General features: G+C 39.8%; 1 protein-coding gene and 1 long non-coding RNA gene across 2 annotated transcripts in view; one reads left to right on the top strand and one right to left on the bottom strand.

Moving 5' to 3' along the window:
* The window catches only part of LOC137662725 (uncharacterized), a 56,160-nt gene extending 48,894 nt beyond the window's left edge, over positions 1-7,266 (top strand). Inside the window, exon 3 of the long non-coding RNA XR_011048042.1 lies at positions 6,929-7,266. This is a non-coding gene — a long non-coding RNA (uncharacterized lncRNA). The remainder of the gene's footprint in view (positions 1-6,928) is intronic.
* Positions 1-19,059, bottom strand: part of ABCC8 (ATP binding cassette subfamily C member 8) — an 83,498-nt gene that overhangs the window by 43,740 nt on the left and 20,699 nt on the right. The window contains exons 8-13 of the mRNA XM_068399396.1: positions 18,541-18,696; positions 11,521-11,655; positions 9,882-10,044; positions 5,021-5,061; positions 4,570-4,715; positions 41-146 (exon numbers count right to left, since the gene is read on the bottom strand). Of these exons, the coding sequence (XP_068255497.1) occupies positions 41-146; positions 4,570-4,715; positions 5,021-5,061; positions 9,882-10,044; positions 11,521-11,655; positions 18,541-18,696 (747 nt within the window). The remainder of the gene's footprint in view (positions 1-40; positions 147-4,569; positions 4,716-5,020; positions 5,062-9,881; positions 10,045-11,520; positions 11,656-18,540; positions 18,697-19,059) is intronic.

Below are 19,059 nucleotides of genomic sequence, written 5' to 3' on the forward strand. Positions count from 1 at the left end.
ACTCCAGCCCCTTCACCCACAATTAAAAAGCATTACTCACTACTGCCTGGTATTTGCTGTGATTATCCGCACTTCTTAGCTCTGAAGATTTATCATGCTCTTCTCCAATTTCTTCACTTGACAGGAATTCACTCAGTTTCTGCACACTGAAAGGGAAAAAAGAGAATTACACCTCAACCTGGAATGCAGAACTTTTGTTCACTGCAATGTTTATTATAGAGCATCCCTTTTAGTATTTCAACCACTGTCTGCTGCATAGTTTGGTTGTTTTCACTTTTTTACAGGTGTACGAAAACATGCAGTGAGAAGTTACAGCAAGGAAGTTGACAAAACCTGCCCTGTAGTCTGTTAACAGCTAGGATATTTTAATGGTTTGTGCAGATGCTTCTCAAGTCTTGTCTTTTCTGATACCACCAGAAAGATTACACATGAGATTTTTTCAGGCCCTTGGTGGGATGCAGACCAGCTACAACAGTAGCTCATTTTGAAGCCACTTGCTGAAGTAGAGTTAATGTCATTCACGTTACTGAAGTGTTGCAGTCAGTGCTACTGCACAGTCTTACGAACACTAGGAGTCTGATGAAATCTGTACACCGTCAGCTAAATTCAACCAGCTACAATGAAATATGAAGTGTTTAAGGTAACATGATAAAGGAATATACCTTAACAGAACAGTGTTCAACAGATGAGATATAAAAGGAATCCTGACAACCAGCAACAAAGGAAAATGCATAAAATCTTCCCAAGCTGCTTAAAATTTAATTAGCTAAGAGATAATGTGCCTTTATTACAACATTTAACAGATCATGACATCAATTTTCTCTCTGTACCTGGCTTTATAAAATGTATGTCTAATCTACTCACACGGACAGCAAATGAAATTTGTAAAGGAAGTGGACTGAATCATGAACTCAACATCAAAGGGGCTCAGTTAGCTGGAAATAAGTTAACTATCAGTCTCCAAAATCGTAAAGTGCCAGAAGGCCTTAAGTTCCTAAAAATAAATTTACAGACAAGCGCTGAAAAAATTGATTTCAATATTTAGCCTTAGGCTAATTGGGGAGGAATAGGCAAATGATGCCACTGTAGCATAGTGATACGTGGCTATCTGTTAGTATGCAAATCTTAACAAATAAAAATAATTTTTAAAAGCATTTATTTTGCATTCCACTGCCAGAGATTTTTTCTTCAGAAGGAGACCTAGGTTCCTCTAAGAACCTCATAATATACCTCACTGGTGCCAAAATAGTGCCTGGACCAAGGCATTATAGCACTACCTAAGGCAGACTCCCCATACAGTTAGTGCTCGTCCTGCAAGCAGAGATTGAAGAACCTGGGGACTCCCTAGGAGAGAACTGGTTCTAAGTTTTTCTGCCAACCTGCCCACTTGCTAATGGCAGCTGAGGACTAAGAGATACACAGTGGGGTGAATTTAGCTATAGCAGGTACTACAATCTAAGCAACTGAAAAGGGGGAGAATAAGTATTTGGGATGGGACAAGAAGAGTAATAACTAATTCAGGCTCAGTGTTGGACCAAAATTCCTTAATGGGAAGGCCTGTTATCTCAAAGGAAGGAATTAGAAGCCACATCACTAGAGATATTTATATCTATTTGCACAAAGCTCTGGAAAACAGGGCTAGAAATGATCTTACCTTTTTAGTTCAGCGAACCAGATGTTAAAAAGAACACTTTAAATGTCTTTAATGGACCAAATGATGGTTTAGATGCTGCCTATATACTGCACCTACATTCTCTATAGGAAAATTACACTGACATTTGAATAATTGCTCTGAAGGTATAAAAAGCAGATAAAGTCCCCTGTGTATCTGCTCCAGGGTCTAGAGGGGGAGGAAGAGAAGACAGCAAAACATATTCTTGGACTATGTCTCTAGAGCCACTCAATAGTTTGATTTTTGCCCTCTGCTCTCTGGTGGTATATCAAGGTCGCTGTACTCTAAGCGCCAAGACTTCTCTCTGCAAGCCCTCTGCCCAATGCTCTGCTTAATTCTGGAATTGCTGCTCCTGTGGCAATTACTGAGGAAACACAGTATAGCTGTGAGAAAATCTTTTGTTAGAGGCAGCAACTCATATTTCAGGATGCCACACCATTCTACACTCTTAAAGAATAAAAAAAGGACATTCTCTGCAGAGCTCTCGCTGACATTGCAATTTCACTAGTATTCCAGTGTCTCCATGGGGGAGCTTATTTTTAAGCCACAGAATAGACGTATTGATTAAAACATGGTTATTTGCACAGCTGACTGAAAAAGCCGTTTCATATTAAACCCAGTAAGATACATAATGCCACTCTTGCTACTTAACCTTTTCTGTGCTGATGGAAAATTGTACACTGTACCCTTTGTCCTTGAAGGCCTCACACTTAAGAAATACATCAATTGGCTTCTCAGTTTTAATTTGCAATGGCACAAACACTCTATATATTAAAAAAACTTTTCAAAAAGATAACAGAATTTCTCACCTTCCTCAAGACTTTCAACAGTTCCCCCCCTCAGAAGCAAAAACCCTAGCCCCATGACTTGGAAAGTTTGCAGGGGCCCTACGTGGAACAGAAGCTTTAAATCTGTTTTACCACTGGAATCAATCACACAGTTGTTCTGATAGTGTCAATGACAATCCATGAGGATGCTTTGCAGTTGGGCACATGCGTAATGATTAAAGATACTGACAAGTTTATTTGTGGAGATTATTGTCCTTAATAGCATCTGGCATCAGAGACAGTAGCCAATATTAGAGCAGGGGCTGTGAAGTGCCTGAGATGCAAAGCCAGTGACAACCTTTTAGCACCCTTTACGTGCTGGTGGATCAACTTCTGCTTTACCTAGCTCCTTTCTGTCTCTACAGGAGAAGATGTTTTTGTACACTTGCTAAAACCAATTAGAATATCTCAGCCTAAAGAAAGCTGAAGTACAATTTTATCAAGGTTTATTAGGCTACCTTTACCTGATCTTACTGATCAGCCACTTATTAGCAGGAGGCTGTAACAGCAGGACACAGTTATAGCAAGTAAATATTAGTTGTGCTCAGCTGGCACAAACACAGCTTTCTAATAACCGTATGCTTTTGCACATTTACCAAACTATTTAAGCAAGCATGTGTTTGCACGGGTTGAAAATATCTAGCACGTGCTTCCAAAATATTGCACGAAAGGATGGGGTACTCAAAAGACACATCTAGAGTAGCACCAGCAGCACTATGGAGCAATGCACTCTGGAACACTACCTGGATGCCTGTGATACCACCAGCCATGAAGACAAGGATCATGTCAACTTGAACTGGGGGATTCCTGTCTGCACTACAAATGGCAAGGCAACAACCTGCTAACAAGAAGATAACTACAGAATAACTCACGAAGAACTCCCGGCCAGCAACAATTAATACTTGGCTGATATTAATTGCTTTAGAATTGTTCCTGCAGCATTAACAGGCACATGACTCATTTACAAAGAAATCCTTAGACAAGCCAAAATAAATGCCCATTACCAGTGCCAGTGTGGGCCCCCAGATACTTTGCTGGCTGCAATCTTTGCATGACAATTTGCCATGACTCTAGGGACTACCGCAGTGGCTGCAAAAAGCCGCTGACACTCTCAGATTTCACAGTTATTAGGAGAGAGGGCACAGCTGTGACTTCGCACTGTCAGGGAATTTCAAAACAGCGAGGGCAATCTCAGCCTCCTGCTGTAGTCTCCTTTCCATCTCCAAAGCGACACAAAGGCAATTAAGCAAAGGCTGGTGTCCAGTATCTGTCCCATAGTTTAGACAAGATCTTGAGACAGCTATATTGGAGGTCACAAAGAGGTCCTAATAAAGTTAGAAGCCCAAACTGTCTCTTCCTCCCCTATCACTCAGGGGATATGAAAAGCATTACGAGGTTTTTACACAAATGTGTTGATACTCAAACGCCCAGTGAAATAGCAGTTCTACTGGTTGTTATTTCACTTTTTGAACACTCAGACTAACACGTTCATAAGAAAGTAAAAATTCATCAAGTCTGGATTAGACATTTAGTCATTAACTTACTCTCACACTTCACAGTGATTTTTATGGGGTTTTGTTTGTTTGTTTAAGTCTAACTCTCCACCAACAGGCAACATCTCAGGCAGAGCGGTGGAGGCTGAGCACAGCTCAAGAGATACACACTGAAGCACATGCGCTTCTGTGATTACCTTTTTCCCTTCTACCTGCTTGATGGAGGGAAACATTTGGGTGATTTACAAAACTAAACCTTCAGTAAGTTTTCACTTCCTTTCTTGTTACCACATACATATTGCATGCAGTACTAATACAGCTCAACCCGTTCTACACAACAAAGTACCACCTATGGACCACAAAATACAGATTGTGACGCTTGTTGTCAGCAAAGAACTTGGCCCACATGCTACAACCAAGTGAATCATGCAAGGCAGAAAGCTGGGAAGCAATTTATAACAACAACAGATAAATAATCACCACACTATTTCTAAACTCACACTTGGAAAATAAGCAACGGACACATTCTCAAAAGTCAGAGAGGTGGTAGCAAAGATATTAAATTTACAGTTCTCACCTTACTAATGCTTTGACAGTGGATCTAACCACACTGGAGAGCAGGAACAATGGAGACACAAGAATATGAAACAGGGAGATGGAGGCAAATGCCACGGATGGGGAGAAGTCAGCCTTTCTTGTCAGATGAGCATGGACCACAAATGTCTACAAAGAGACAGACATCATCATCAGCGTTTTGTCATAAAGAAGGAAACACACAAAGACTTCATATTTCATAAGCATTTCATTTACAGAATCTTAATTTATATTCTCTTAACCGTTTGGGGAAGTGCTGCACACTCCGGGCTGCTTGTAGTCACAGACGACAAGTGGACATTTTCCATTCTCTCCCAGGGGAACTGCAAATGTGTAGCAGGTTTGCATCCTGTCCTCCTCCATCCTCATTTCCACATCACTTATACTTGAAAATGCCGTTGTAATTAACACTACTTAGAAAAGTCCATACTTACTATAAGTACAGCTGCAATTGGTATTGCTGCATTCATAAAGACTGTGAAGGAAAACACGTAGGAACATTTAGAAACCATTTCCATTCAGACGTGCTAAATGTTAAAATACTACTAGCTCTGGTTTACAATGGTATTTTCTATACTTAAGATAGGAAAAATGCGCAACTATCTACACACACCAGTACATTGTTTTAAAATGCCTACAGTTTACTTCTCTTCATGTCATCAGAGCAGACAGAACCCAGCAGTGCACCCTAGAAAAAGCGGACTAATCTACTGGTTTTGAGCTGTGATCAGCTCACATGCAGTTCAGGCGAGGGATATTGGAGGTCTCTGTCTCATGACAGGCAGAAATGCTGAGCTGGTACAAGGTCTGGCGGGCGACTTGAATACCTGACAGTGAGAGGAAAGGAGACCCAGCAGAGGCTGCCCAGGTCCTAGGGCTGGGACTGCCCTGCAGGCTGGCTGCACACCTACCTCTGCCCCAGCCTGCAGCCCAGTGGCAGGACCTCCTGGGAGAGCCACTGGCATGTACGTCAAGTTGTGACCTACTTCTGGGGCACCACTTCTGAGGCACAGGGCTTTGTGGCCCCCTTAGGTTTCAGGATGCAGTTCAAAGGGGAAGGAAAGACTTGACAACCCTCCACTGTACCACTGACTTAGTTTATTCTTGTGGAGGATTTACTCATAATCACTCCTGCTTTGTCAGGCTTGGCTACTTTGTGAATGTCCTCGGGAGCTCAATACAAGTTCTAATGGTACCTAAATGTGGTAGAGCTTTGATTTCAGCTGGGCCTTGAGTTATTAAAATGCAAACAGTGAACCAGTTTCCTCCCTGACCTCGAACAGTGTCTGTCTTGGTGCCTGGATTCCCTCACTATAGCAACTCATACACTATAGCATTCAGAGGTTATTAAACAGATGGATGGGGAGAAGCAAGCAAATACCATTTCTGTATAGGGATCTCTTTTTGATCGGGCAGGAATATGGGTTAAGAATGCAATAAGAACCAGTTATTCATCTGGGAGCTTCAGTCAGAACCAGAGTTATGATCCTACCCCACAAGTCTGTCGTCTGTCCCCTCTAATGCAATCTGAAGATATTATTTAATTATCACCTTTCCATTTTGACCTTCGCTCAACTTTATTTCATGAAGCAATAATACAGAGAAGGAATATAGAACCTATTGCTAAAATAGAATTAAAGGACCAGTACACATGAAACAAAAGAAAGAGGCTAGCCACCTCTCCTTCATTTAAACTATGCCTGTCCTTTTTTCCTACCAGGTATAGCCAACGTTCAGACAGCAAAGGGACTCCCCAGTTACTTTGTCTGAAGTGGAGTGTCATCATTTGACCCACAAATACTTCTGGTTGACTGTTTGGCCATCCTTTTCTGGGCATAAACCCCCTGAAGAACTTAACATACTGTCAGACGTTCCTTTTGCCTACATTTAGAAGATCTTTAATGAATCCTGTAACATACTTGTGAACTCTGTACTCAAGCTTCAATAAAATAGCGGTGTTATTTCCTGTAGCTCTAACTCCTTGTCAGAGGAGAGTATTTGAAAATACAGGTATGTTTGTGCATATAATTCCAAAATACAAGCTTAGCCTTTGAAAGACTAAGAAGTATTACAGCCTAGAAATTCATAGTTTACTCCTCACCCTAGGGAAAAAAAATAATATATTTTTCTGAGGAAAATGTTCTTTTCTGTGTTGGAATACAAAGCAGCTTCAATTCAGACTCTCATTTCCCCTAATGATTCTACTTCCTGCCCCATTTTCACACTTTATATAAACTTGAGGTAGTTATGGCACAAAAATTTTGCAGGCAGCAAGTTTGGATTGCTGCAACTATGGACTTCTTAATTCTATTAAATCCTTGCATTCGCAATTTGCCTTTCAGACTGCTGCAGTACATGAGTTTGCTTTTATGAATGAATCTGATGAGGGAATCTAGCAAAGCTGATAAACTTCTCAGAGATGGATACTGCTCTTCTGCTGTCTACTGTATGAGATCGTACGTGTCAAACATGAAGCTGGATAGATTAAATATACTGTAGGGTTGGCAAAGCCTGCTGCAGTTAAGACAGCTAGGGTCACTTGGTGGCTGCCAAGAAGTCCATCTGAATTTTGCTATTACAAGACATCACAAGTACATCCAAGGACTTCACTTCAAACATCTTCTTTCAAGCAAACAAATAAAAGCTTATCAAGTCACTGGAATTTGGGGGTGTTTTTATTTTTTTTGCAATTATGCAAGTGTCCAGAATAATAAAATGTTTTCTAAAATAAATTTATTTTGCAGCTAAGACTTTTGGTTTAATTAAATTCGGTCAAAAATACTTTGTTACTGGAAAAATGCAGACTGAAAACTGGGAAAAACATTTTCAGTCATTTCTGAATATTTTAGGATAGTAACTACTGTTATTTTCCTGTGATAAAGCCTGGAGTTACTTTGCTTCTGACAGATTAGGCAAAAATTCATAGAAATAGGAAAACCGCTCCTTTCTTTCTCTGTCTTTCCTGAATATATAGTGTATATGCTAAATCCTGTAAAACCAAACATAGGATAATCTTACTAATCAGTATGAAAAAAATTACATAGTAATCTTCTTTGCTACAATTGAAGAATCCACTGCCAAAACTCAAAAGGTGTCACTACCAACTGTGCAATCCAGCTTTGATTCTGGTGGGTACATTTCATTAAAATTATAGGAAGAGCTAATTTCTATAATAGCTCTTTTAGTACACATGAACAATTCCATATACATACAAACTGGATCCAGGCACAGGGGCAAGGCAGATGAGATCCAGTTTCCATGCGGTCTTGAAATGGAATTTTCTTGTGGTCTAGCCAACACTGCCCTGAAATTTATAGGTATATTTCCTGTAATCCAATGTAAATCTATTCCTCATGAATAGAAGCAACTCCAACCACATTCTTTCATTCATGTTAATAGCTAAGTGTATTTAGAAAATATTTCCAGAGTCTATTCAAAACCGTTCATTAAAAAAAAGTACATATAAAAATCTCATTTCTGCTTTCTTATTGTTCTAGGAAGTGTCTGCCTTCCTCTTCATCAATAATACATAAAATCTTGGTCATCTCCTGTCTTGTTCACCTTTTTTTTTTCTTTCTTAAAAATATGAAATCATATGTTCACTATAATATTAGCAAACATGCTTTGTGCTGATTATACCTGTAATTCTAATTATGCCCATGGTAAGAACAAAGGCAAGTTCTCCTATATTTATGTTCCCTTTTTACTCTGCTAAAGTGCAAGTTTGTATAGATAAGTGTAAGGAACTCATAGGCTGAAACTACAGGAACCCTTTATAAGCCAAAATGATATGCAACATCAACATAAAAAAGCTGCACTGGTTTATCCCAGCTAAGAAACTGATCTACTGTGTCTTACATACACACAAATATCACACATAATATAAAACAAGAATGCAAATGCAAACATTGAATGTTTCAAGAAACATCAGTAAATATTTAGAATTGTTTTTCGTAATACCTATTCTTATTTACGTCGCTATTTCTTTACAGACGAGTCAGTACTCTTGGGGTGAATACACCTTTTCCTAGCTGTTATAAATGATACTGTGAGGATTTAAAATCAAATAAGCCTCCACAGCTCCTTCAGTCCTACAGCTGAACCCATGGCTCTGACTATAAATAGATTTTAATGCCACATGAAGCAGTGCAAACACAGGGAGCCCATCTGTGTTGACCTGGGTGTAGGATGGAGTTTCCGGTCACGCAATCTACTCCAGCTAAATTCTGGTTTATGTCAAAATGGAAACTAGTCTCAAAGCACAGAGAGCTCAGGATCCCCAGAGAGAAATTTTGGTCTCAGAAGTCAAGGAAAGCCTCAGCTTAATGTCAGGTAAATTCAGTGGGATCAGGATCTTTCCCTCAGAGTGCATTACCTATGTGATCATTTGGCAGGGAAGAAAGTCAGCTGCATGTCTCTTGGGCAAATGTAATCAAATAATACTAACCAGACTGGAAGTTATTTTCCTAAGGAGTATTCTTCCTTATTAGCCTAGAAGATATTTGTACAGGTCACTTGTGGCATTTGAATACTTCTCACTAAATGTTTCTATTTCATTAATATCTTACAGATTATATGAACAGCGTTCTCCAGTATGACTTTACTAATTATTTCTAAACTATTACAGTAGCAATTATATAGGTGTTGCATAAGATCTCCTCAAATACAGAGTTCAATTGGCCCTAGGGTCTTTTCAAAAGGATGATAAATGCCTTAAAGTAGCTTGAAAGATAACATGAGACAAAATAATCTCAATATGGAATAATGAAATTGCCAGGATTCTTGTATTTTTCCTTTTCAGTATATAGAAATGGTCTTAAGAATCACTTATAAAAATAAGAAATCCAAATTTTGAGTAAGAAAGTACCATCTGTTGGAGCTTCAATGCAAAGACAATTCATGTCACGTATTATGATACACTGTATTGTGTAAAATGTAGGAGGGAAAAGAAAAAAAGAAATGTCAACAAAGGCTTCTTCCTGAATGGTACGTTATAGAGGAGAATATTGCTGGCTGAAGGCAGCCTGTGAAACACTTGTCCCTTAAAAGCTTTTCTCCAGAAAAGTTAATGCTATGAAGCATTAATCTTGACTTTCTCTTTTAGGCATATTTCCCATACAGGCAAAATTCTACTGAATCAAATGGAAAGTCTGACTAAAGGGAAAGCGAAGGGTACGGATCAGAGCCTAAAGCAACTGAAACAATCTCAGCAGAGAAATGGTAAACTCATTAAATAGCTAATAACACAGTAACACTTGAGCTGAACAGTAGATTAGAATGAAGGAAGAGACTTACTGGATATGGAAGTATAAAGGGCAAAAGACTTGAGGCTAGTCATTTCTTTTTGTCGGGTTTCCTCTACACTGCTGTGAAAGATGTGTTCCCAAGCATAGAGTTTAAGGAGCTTAATGCCTCGAAGCATCTCATTTGTCTTCTTCAGTCTCTCATTGGAGTACTCCTGCAACATTTACATACACATTTACTTAGAGAGTACAATTAAACCACCTGTCCCCTAAACATAAGGATCACGCACAGATTCTATGTAGCCCCTTGTAATGAGTCAGGTATAATTTACTAGTTCTGTCCATTCCGATGTTTTGTTGTTGTTTTTCACAAAGGTGAGCTTCCCTAGAGCTCAAAGCTTGTACTGAAAATTTTACTCCTCTCTCAGCTTTCTGATCACTTGCAAGGCAGCCTCTCATGACTTCTACCGCCCAGCACACTGGCTGAATTTTCAACAGGCACTCTGACAACGTACAGAGGAGATGAGAACACACAGACAAGCTACGACTGGGCACACCGCTCTGCCCAGTCAACGTGATACGGAAACAATGGTGCCAGGCTTCAAAGCAGAAAGGACGCATTAAGCAAGAAGCTGTGATCCTGTAGGGAACCTTGACTCTGGGCAGGGCCACCTGGCTCAGGCATAATAATGCACTGGTAAATTTATACTCCCAGTAAAGCATAACTGGAAGTTATGCTGCTTCCAGTTTTCAGGCTAGCTCAAGGATCTTTGTACCGCACTATGTTGCGCAGTGGAGACATTTCTAGCACAAAATGTGCTTCTCCCATCTGCAGGAATTTCTAGGCGATGCTGACTGTCTGCTTGGATGCTACGGGGATGAATGCTGTCTACATTTCTAGAAGGGTGTATACTGTTGATGTGAAGGCATTAGTTTTCACACAGGAAGGTGCACAAATAACTCTCATTACCACATATGATTTGTGGTAGAAGAGATTTCAGCAAGCTGTCTGGCTCCATTACAGGTTCATATGGCTTCCTTGGCAGCGCAACAGTTGCTGAAAGTGCGGATAACGTCCAGAGCAGCTGGGCATGGTAATTCCAATGAACCAAGGTAACTTTCTCAGCAGTGATGCAGGCAATTCAAATTATAGACAAGCCAAGTGAGGGACCAAGGAACAGCTTGTGACTGAGCAGAGCTCTAAGCTCCTCAGTTGCGGAGCATGCTGTGGGAGTTAGGATTGTCCATAGCTTATTTAAATAAGTCACTTTGATAGGTTTCCACAGCTATGATGTATCTGGGGTCCAAGTTTGGATGCAGCGTTCCTACTTCATTTCCCCTTGGACAGCTTGCCCTGCACGATTAATTCATTTGCGCACCATCTGACTGCACATAGCCATTGCAGTCAATGATTACTAACCATTTACATTTGCAAGTTAGAATGATCTTAAGTTTTTTTGCTCTTAGGGAAACACATACTTGTTGAAAAACATAAACCCCAAAACCTGCATCTTTACTGCTTATGCTTATCATGTTTTCACATTCTTGAACTTAACACTCTTGAACATCACCAATGTTTGAGAATCAGTTCTTGGTCAACGTCCGTGGTTCGCTTTGTAATTCCAAACACAGACCAATACATAATTATCAGAGGGGATATTTATATCATGTACGAGTTTGAAGACACTTACCAGCGTGCTTCTCTGGGCCTGTGAGAGTTTTGTGGCTACGAAGTACTGAACAGGTGCAAGGACTATGATTACTGCTGCTCCAATTAAGGCACTGATTCCAAGAAGGTAGTAGAGCAGAAGAACTCCTACAATTATCTGTTGGAAGAAAAGAAAGTGAGGGGAAGGCTTGGGATAACTTCATTTTGGGTATGCATCACAAAGACCAATCACGGGGTAACTGGACAGCATGTTCAAAACCAACAGCTGCTGCAGCTAACCCTACCCCCAAACGTTGTACGTTCTGCATCGCTGGCACAGTGGGGTTTGGTCAGTCAGGATATTCTGCCAGAGGACCAAATACATCCACCCAGTGTTCCTCCCCAGCTTGTGGATTCTGTGTATTTCCATTTCAGGGACATCCCATTATGAACAGTAGAGGAAGGCTGTACAGATTTACTTATATTCTATAATGTAACTCTCTCAGCTGTTGAAAATGAATTTATTTTTAAATAAATACATTTATTAAGAAAACTAAGTAAAATTTAAAAAGTTATTTTAAAATACTTCAAAGTAACACATTGAGATATTCCCTTTATAGTCACTATTAAATATTTTTTAGCCCACTGGCCAGACGACACAGCATGCATTTTCTTTGACTTACAATTTTTTTTTCTTCTTTGACATTTAAGCATTTTTACGATGGGGGAGAAATTACATCTCCCAGTTTGATCAGAACTCACTAGTCTACAATGCATGGGACTTCCACAAAGAAGGAATGCTTCTCTGCTCACTGTAGAAACTAATATGAAATATTATTAAAAATACAACTGATCTTGTAAATGGTAACATGACATTATTGCTAACCACTACATAAAAAAGGGAACATGATAAATCATATCACTAAGAACCTCCACTTCAGATAAACTCTAACATAAGCTTGCAAGGAACAGTTTTAAGGATGCACAGTACCAGACTGGCAATGACTGTTAAAAAAAGGTAAGAGAAAGAGCTTAAAAAAAAAAAAGATTTGTCTTTAGATAAATAAGAATCTAGAGAGAGCCACAGTCTGGATGGAAAGGAATACAGTAAGCAGCTCAATAAACGCAAACAAGATATACAAGCTATCAATGTTAATTACCACTATTCTAATGACTGGCTCCTGAACAATCTGGAGCATTGACACTCTATATATTTATCAGTATAAAGTGATAAATTAATCAGAAGACATAGTGATAGAAAGTTAATTTCATACATCATTGCCCGTAATTAAAAAAATAATAATTGAAAATTTCCTTAAAGCATTATCTACTACTCTTACTATATTTGCATACTCTCATAACCCTCACAGAAACACTATCTTCTGTCATTTCGAAGCTCAGTAGTCATACACCCATCCATTCCCACACATATTTATGGGAACTGGGTGTTTCCATTAAGAAAAACAGAGTCCTTAGGTTCCACAGCTTGTATCCAAAAAGTGTTGAAATCTGTAAGCGATATTGCAAGTAATTCTACATTTATCATACTGCACACTAAACAGTCAATAATAAGCAGTACATAGATAATATCTGAACTGCTGGAGGACAGTATCTGGCAGATGGAAAGGCTCTCATTAATATTTCTGAGAAGGTAATGATCATATTTTTAAACAACTGTATAATGAAACACTTTGCTTCCCTTTCATCAAAATCCCAAAGCTTTTTACCTGCCAGAGATATATATCATGAGTAAGAAACTCACCAATAGCTCTGGTTATTTTGTCTTTATTATTTATTGAAAATAGCAAATACTTTCAGCCAGAAACTGCTCTGTGGCCAGTTTTGAAAGACACAAATATCCTTTTATTACAACTGTAAGCTATCCCTGCCAATGAACCAGAGATAGAAGAATATAGGATTTTTTAACAATCACAATGAAATCAAAAAAGGGTATTTATAAAATGGAGGCGAGGGAGGTGGGAAGCTTTTATAGGGCCTCATTTTGCTCCCAGGGTTTGAGCCAAACCTAGTGAGGGCGTCTTTCAACTGATGGGCATACCCAGGCCTCCTTTCATTGATTTCAATGGCCTTCAAACAGTAACTTAAGGCAATGATAAAGCTCCTATTGACTCCAGTCAGAGCAAAGATGGGGCTCAAATTATCTGGACTGCATAGAAAATCTAACTTGTTATGAATGGCTAGGTCTTCTAGTCAAGGATAATTACACAATCCACAGCAGATGCTGAAATGCTGATTGTTAGGTTAAGAGCTACAAAACAATTAAAAACCTGTTCTAAATAATAACGAAGCTTGTTCAACTTTTTATTAGCCATCTCTCGAGCATCCAGTAATTGCTTTCACTGCCTCATAAAACAAGGTATTGAATGAATGTCGTGCATCATCACAAAACAGGAGCATGCTTTGATGCTGATAGTCCTGATCTGCTAAGGAGCAGGGTGAATTTTAAGGCACATATAATCATGTTTTCAGCAGACTGTCAGGAAATCTTTACAATTTGTTGACTTCTGGCACATTAGGGCAAAATGTTGTTACACAATATGCAATGAAACTTGCTTAATTCTCAGTTGTGCTAAAGCACTCTCTACACTGAGCTGCCAGAGTGGTCTTACAAAAAGTGTACATTAAATTGGTACCTCTTACATAGCCTGTTTTACTAACAGACTCACAATGGAGATTAAGCCTAGGGGATAACTGGACCCTAAATGTTATCATTAAAGCGGTGGGCTCTTCTTAATGCCTCATAGCTCTTTCAGCAATATCATTTTAGCAGCATACAATCACTGACTTCTTGCTGTAGGATACTTCTAGTAAATGGATAAAAAAATACCCTGATATCCAAATTATTACTGACAAACTGCCAACCTGTAACCATATTTCATATGATATTTCATATCAGTTTCTTGTCATTATAGTTGTCTTCTCTTTTGCCATTAGAAATCAATATCAGCACATGTTCCTTGATCATGTTTTTTTTTTTTTCCCCTGCTTCAGAATAATCTTGTTCCCATTTTTTTCCCCCCATAATTTCAGGGAAACCATCCTGATGCTAAAAAATAAGTCACGTTTCTTTCCGAAAAATTCCTGCTGATAATTGCTATATTCATCATGCTTTTTTAATTCTAGAAAGTAAAATGTTTTTAACTGTTGTATAAGCCTCTCCAGAGTAGATAAGGAAAACTAGCCTATACCTGAAAACAGTTACTCCTGCACAAGAAAGAGATAAATGCATTTATACTGTATGAATTCAGCCATACTATAATCTGTATAAATATGACTACAATAATTTTATATCTTAATATTTTAACAGGTATAGTTACATACAGCTCACATGTAGAGTAAATGCAAACCCTAGGCATGAAAGCACGGTTAAAAGAAGCTATCAGTTAGTAAGCTGCTGACTGTTTACACCTTAATGTGCTCACTATATCCTGATTTGAGGCTTTACACAACTCTCACTGGAGTTCTGAAGAGTTTTACCAGACATTCAGCCAACATGGCTTCACTAAGGGCAAATCTTGCCTGACAAATTTGATGGCCTTCTACGATGGGGTTATGGCACTGGTGGATAAGGGAAGAGTGACTGACGTCATCTACCTAGAATTGTGCAAAGCATTTGATACTGTCCCTCACAACATCCTTGTCTCTAAACTGGAGAGATGTGGACTTGACAGATGGACCACTCGGTGGATATTGGCTGGATGGTCGCACTCAAAGAGTTGTGGTCAACAGCTCAATATCGAAGTGGAGACCAGTAATGAGTGGTGTTCCTCGGGCATCAGTACTGGGACTGGCGCAGTTTAATATCTTTGTCGGCGACATGGACAGTGGGATTGAGTGCACCCTCAGCAAATTTCCTGACGACACCAAGCTGTGTGGTGCAGCCAACACACTGGAGGGAAGGGATGCCATCCAGAGGGACCTTGACAGGCTTGAGAGGCGGGCCCGTGCAAACTGCATGAAGTTCAACAAGGCCAAGTGCAAGGTCCTGCATGTGGGTCAGGGCAATCCCAAGCACAAATACAGGCTGGGCAGAGAACGGATTGAGAACATCCCTGAGGAGAAGGACTTGGGGGTGTGATGGTTGATGAGAAGCTCAACATGAGCCAACAATGTGTGTCTGCAGCCCAAAAAGCCAACCATATCCTGGGCTGCATCAAAAGCAGCGTGGCCATCAGGTTGAGGGAGCTGATTCTGCCCCTCTACTCCACTCTGGTGAGACCCCACCTGAAGTACTGCATCCAGCTCTGGGGCCCCCAACATAAGAAGGACATGGAGCTGTTGGAGCAAGTCCAGAGGAGGGCCATGAAGATGATGAGGGGGCTGGAGCACCTCTCCTATGAAGACAGGCTGAGACAGTTGTGGTTGTTCAGCCTGCAGAAGAGAAGGCTCCAGGGAGACCTTCTAGCAGCCTTCCAGTACCTGAAGGGGGCCTACAGGAAAGCTGGAGAGGGGCTCTTTACAATGGCAAGTAGTGATAGGATGAGGGGGAATGGTTTTAAACTGAAAGAGGGTAGATGTAGGTTAGATATTAGGAAGAAATTCTTGACTGTAAGGGTGGTGAGACACTGCAACAGGTTGCCCAGAGAAGTTGTGGATGCCCCCTCCCTGGTAGTGTTCAAGGCCAGGTTGGATGGGGCTTTGAGCAACCTGGTCTAGTGGAAGGTGTCCCTGCCCATGGCAGGGGGGCTGGATCTAGATGATCTTTAAGTTGGATCTTCCAACCCAAACCATTCTATGATTCTATGATTTCTTCTTCCTCCAGGTCCTACTGCAGTCTTGGAAGCAATCTACCCCTTACTACCACAGAGATACTAGAAGACATATGGTAACATAATACTTTTCAAACACATACAGCAAAAGTGTGAAGACTCCCAGCGTATTTCAAGAGGACACTAACTGGTTTTCCAGAGAACAAATATTCCCCAAAGTATGAGACCACACAAGAGGACACAAGATGCATTCATGAACTCAATATCACTGACAATGAAGAAGGACCTGCATTGCCTCTTCCCAGTATTTTCCTCAGTGAGGAAAAAAAAAAAATCCAGAGAAAACAAATCCAGAAAAAAACTCATAAGAGTTTTTTTTTTACAGGTTAGAAAATTAATCTGGCTTACCATGCAATCAGGTAATATTAAGACCATCGCAAAGAAGGACTTGCTCATCTAATCTGTAGCAGCTTGACTAAAAGCTCTTGTTTTTCACAGCAATAACTATAAAATCCACTCGATTCTAATATGTATCCTTATTGTCAGAAAAGAATCCAGATATCCTGATGGGCAGCAGTCTAGCACCTTACTCTTTGAAGGACATTCATATAATTTATATAATCAACTGAATGCCTGGCTTTTTGTCCCTATTACCAACTTTTCAATGTAGTATTTTTATATGCTCAACATCTTATAGAAGAAAAATCACTAGTATCAGATATTGATGGATACAGGAAATCCTAAGCAACACTCCTAAAGCCATGTCAGAAACTGACTGGAAATATGACCTGCCAGTTGCAGTCCATACAGAGTCTCATGAAAATGATTTCATTTTCGGGCAAGAGCAGGCAACCCAAAATGCAAAGTTGCTGGGTAGATTATTTGCAGCTTTCTGACTTCCACGCTAGCCAAATCAGCCTCTGCGTAGTGCTGGAACCAGACCACCTTTGTGACATGAACACAAAGTTCATGAGTTTTCATCATGTTTTTGAAACTAAATGATACTTTTAGAAAATACTGAGTGAATTTTAACTCTGCTGCCTCTTTCGTTTGTATTTACTTTTAGCATTGAACCACTCTCAACAAAAATACACTGAGTAGCTTAAAGAAAACAAAGAATTGCACAGTACTGTATTAATATCAGACAAAGCTATTATGTGCTTTACTGTCAGTTTTCTCATTAAATTCCTAAATGGAAGTGCAGGATGCTTCTATGGTTTAAGTAAGTACTGGCTCTTTCAAACTAAGTAATTTGCCCTTTTCCACTGTTTCAGTAAGCGTGAACTTTGAAAAATGATCCAAGGTTGTACTGCGATTGCTCTGACCTACTACTCTGTCTGGTCTACCCTCTTACTAGCGTAACCTTAATCACATGGCCATCCAGTGAGGCTGACCACTTCACAGGCTCAGAGGAATACTACCTCACTGAAAAAAGACTAGTTTTGATCAGATTAGTTTTTCAGTAGCTCCGCAAGCTCATGTGACACAATGCGCAATCAATAGAGCTGGAACAATAAAGGAGGTAAAAATACCGTGTTTCCATGTTGGACATTGCACATACAAACTCCTGTTTCAGTAAGGGAATGGGCTTAATTTAAATCAATCATGAAAGTACCCTCCGAGATGGGACTCTGTTTTCCTCATCTTAAAGACTTGATAAGACCTAGTTGTATTTCATTGGGCATTATACATGCTACAAGGCTACAGGACATTGAACCAGGAGTCACTGGTGATTAAGCGTGACTCAGAACAGTGATCTGCCCCATGTCATGCATGTGGGAAAGGAGACTGAAGGGATGAGAGCGGTATTTAGAGACAGGAGGACAAAGACACCAGACAGGATAAAGAAGCAAAGCCATTTCATACAACAAATGAATCCGTGAAATTTCGTACACTAGAATTTGTCATCCATGAGGCAGCGGTAGTTTTAAGGGATGTCCGCAGGATCATCTCTAAGTGATCATATTTTTGAATAAACTGCTGCTTCTCTTGTTTCTGCTGGGATTCAGAAGACAAATGACTGCAATACATTTCAGTTAACTCCACTGACATAATAAATGAATGCACTGGAATAACATAGTCTGCTGCACCCTATAAATTCTTGTTACAAATACAAAGCATGCATGGTAGCAGCCAAGATCCCAATGCAATCCTAAACACCTGGAGTCCTGTTACAGATGTGAAATATATTACCTACAATGTTTCTAGATATTGATAGCTTGAAATCTTATTTCAACTCATTCTTTAATATGTCTACTTTTATAAAATTCATAAGAAATAAATCACTACAGACTGATGCACATTAATAACAAAAGCACATTCAGCCTCCTTACCTGTACTGGCATAGCCCAAAGGTTAGGGCAGAGGAAAAAGAACCACATCAGCTGATTTGTGTCTATGGCAACCAGGTTACAGATCTGTCCTGCAGTCATCTCCCCCATAGACATGTTAGAAGTTGAAAGTTGCATAATTTTATTGTAAATTTTTGTCTGGAAGAGAGATCAAAAGTTGTTAGCGTATAGAAATTAAAAAAGATTTCTAGCTCCATCTAAAACACAGGCATAGTCCCGCATGCTGAGGGAAACCAACATTCCCAGTAACTTGAATGAAGAGCTTAAAGTTTGGCCTTTTGTGTTATGATGAAAAATTTTAAGCTACTGTCTTACTGTTCACCCACAAAAAGCACAGTGCAATTAGGTACATAATGGTTGTCTAAGTACTCCCTTTTTACATCCCTGGGGATCACTAAGAGAATGAAACCTTTACTGCCCAACAGGCCCAAGAACCACAATAGCAACTATGACTTACACCTCCAAGCTTCTCCATGGAGTGTCCGTGCTGAAACTAGTGCT

The sequence above is a fragment of the Nyctibius grandis genome, chromosome 4, assembly GCF_013368605.1.
Source record: "Nyctibius grandis isolate bNycGra1 chromosome 4, bNycGra1.pri, whole genome shotgun sequence".
NCBI lineage: Eukaryota > Metazoa > Chordata > Aves > Nyctibiiformes > Nyctibiidae > Nyctibius > Nyctibius grandis.